At 38.4% G+C, this 2,008-nt stretch overlaps 1 protein-coding gene across 1 annotated transcript; it reads right to left on the bottom strand.

Annotated features, from left to right (window-relative positions):
• Positions 1 to 2: 2 nt before the first annotated feature.
• On the bottom strand, positions 3 to 1,650 carry LOC132169890 (chlorophyllase-2-like; the record flags this gene model as incomplete). Its single annotated transcript, XM_059580835.1, has 2 exons — positions 1,356 to 1,650; positions 3 to 332 (listed from the first exon to the last, which is right to left on the bottom strand). Coding segments are annotated over exons 1-2 (609 nt in total), but the record flags the coding sequence as incomplete, so codon positions are not given.
• Positions 1,651 to 2,008: the final 358 nt, after the last annotated feature.

The raw sequence follows: 2,008 nt of genomic DNA, 5'->3' as shown, positions 1-2,008 counted from the left end.
AATTCCGTACCAATTACCATTGCAGGCATATCAAGGTCAAATGAATGAGGTACATAGGTGAGTACTGGTGGAGGGGTTTGTAAGCCTCTGCAGATTCCATCAACTGGGTCAATGCCTATTAGGGCAGAGAACTTGAGAGAAGTTGCTGCTTTTTGAAGAACAAGTGCAAAAGCAGCCTTGCCTCCACGGCTATGGCCGACGAGTCCTAGCTTTCTCATGTTTGGCTGAACATGCTGTGGAAGCAAGTAATGGAGTCCTTCGGATATCCAATTGGTTGTAGCCACTGTGGAGTTAATGTCAACATTTGCATTTGATCCAGCCAGGGTGTATAACTGCTAAATGCAAAGCAGAAATATGTCATTAATTAGTTTAACTAATTAATAACAGAAATATGTTTTTTTCTTACTTTCCTTTTTGTTTTCATGGTTTTCATATTGTACCATGTCTCCAAATTGAGTTCTTCCATGGTGCTTTCTTCTCCTTATTGTGGAATTTTCAGAATGCTCAACAAAATTATATATATAAAACTTGGCAGGAAGCTTTTGGAGTTTGAGCTCTATTGTATTTTTGAGAAGTGTTTGCTATAATTTAGTGCATGCCATTGATGAGAATTTATGAAGACAAATAATCGCTTAAAAAAAGGTCAATTTGTAACGCACCTTAGAAGTATTTGTTTTTTGTTTCTAGGCTTGTTTGGGTGCCCTTTTATTTTTTACTTTTATTTTATTATATTTTTGAGTTGAAGTTTGGATGTCAATTACACCCAACTAAAATTTTTTTCAACCCAATTCCAACAAATAATACTAATAATAAATTTTTAAAAAAGGAAAAAAGAAAAAAGCAATATAAATAATAAAAATAATATCGAGGGGTGGTCGAACAACTCCCAACACCTGGGGATGGTGGCCGGACCTCTCCCAGGTGTCTAGGGGTGATGGCTAGACATTCCCCAAGTGTTTGGGGGTGGTGGCCGGACCACCCCTAGGTGTCTAGGAGTGGCCGAGAGACCCCTAGCGGTTTTTGGAGTGGCTAACGTCTACTTTAGAGGTGGTTGAGCCACCTCCATTAGTTTTAGGAGCCACCCTCAAACACATGGGGGTGGTTTTTGAACAACTCCAATTTTATATATAGATCCAATTCTATCCGGACCCAGATAGCTAGAATGTTAACATGCTGGGAGACTAGTCTAAGACCAGTGTAGCAATTGAATATAAAAATATATATAAATAAATAAAGAAAAAGAGATCGACAAGGGTATGATGTTCATACATACATATTGAAACTCGTATATCTTTGTAAATGAAACATTTGGATAAGAAAAATTGTTCATGTCTGAGTGTGAGAGAGAGACTAGCCTTAGGGGCGATGACAATGAATCCATGAGAAGCGATGTGTTGGATAAGCTGAGAATAAAACGAGTTGCAGAGAAGGTAACCATGGAGGAAGACAAGTAGTGGGAATTCACCAGCTTCAGATGGCGTGGCAATCAAAAGCGGCCTTGGAGGTGGGACAGGAACCTTAGACGACTTAGAACAGCAACTCCCACTTTCTGCTTTTAGAAGCACCGTTTGGTACTTCCCATCATCAAAAACATTTTTTGTGGTATCATTAGCAGAAGCAGAAGCAGAAGCCATGGCTCTGTTTGAAGCTTCAAAGCTAGTGTATCAGTTTCTATGTCTTATAGCCTATGAAGGTTAGATATTTGAACTGGGGTTGTGTTAAACGTGGGATAATGCTTCAAAATTACCGTGTCAGTCTCTCTAGGATAAGAATCCTTTGTGTGGTATTTATAGCCTCAGCCTATATGGGGGTTAAATATTTGAACTGGGGTTGTGTTAAACGTGGGATATTGCTTCAAAGTTACTGCATTAGTTTCTATCTTATAGGATAAGTTCATTGTGTGGTATTTATAGCTTCAGCGTATGAGGGTTATATATTTGAATAGGAATTATGTTAAACGTGAGATATTTAATTGAAATGGAAATGAGGGATGGAAACAACTTGATCA

The sequence above is a fragment of the Corylus avellana genome, chromosome ca2 (assembly GCF_901000735.1).
Source record: "Corylus avellana chromosome ca2, CavTom2PMs-1.0".
Classification (NCBI taxonomy): Eukaryota; Viridiplantae; Streptophyta; class Magnoliopsida; order Fagales; family Betulaceae; genus Corylus; species Corylus avellana.
Note: the sequence above shows the minus strand (reverse complement) of the source record. Positions and strands in the feature narration are given on the sequence as shown.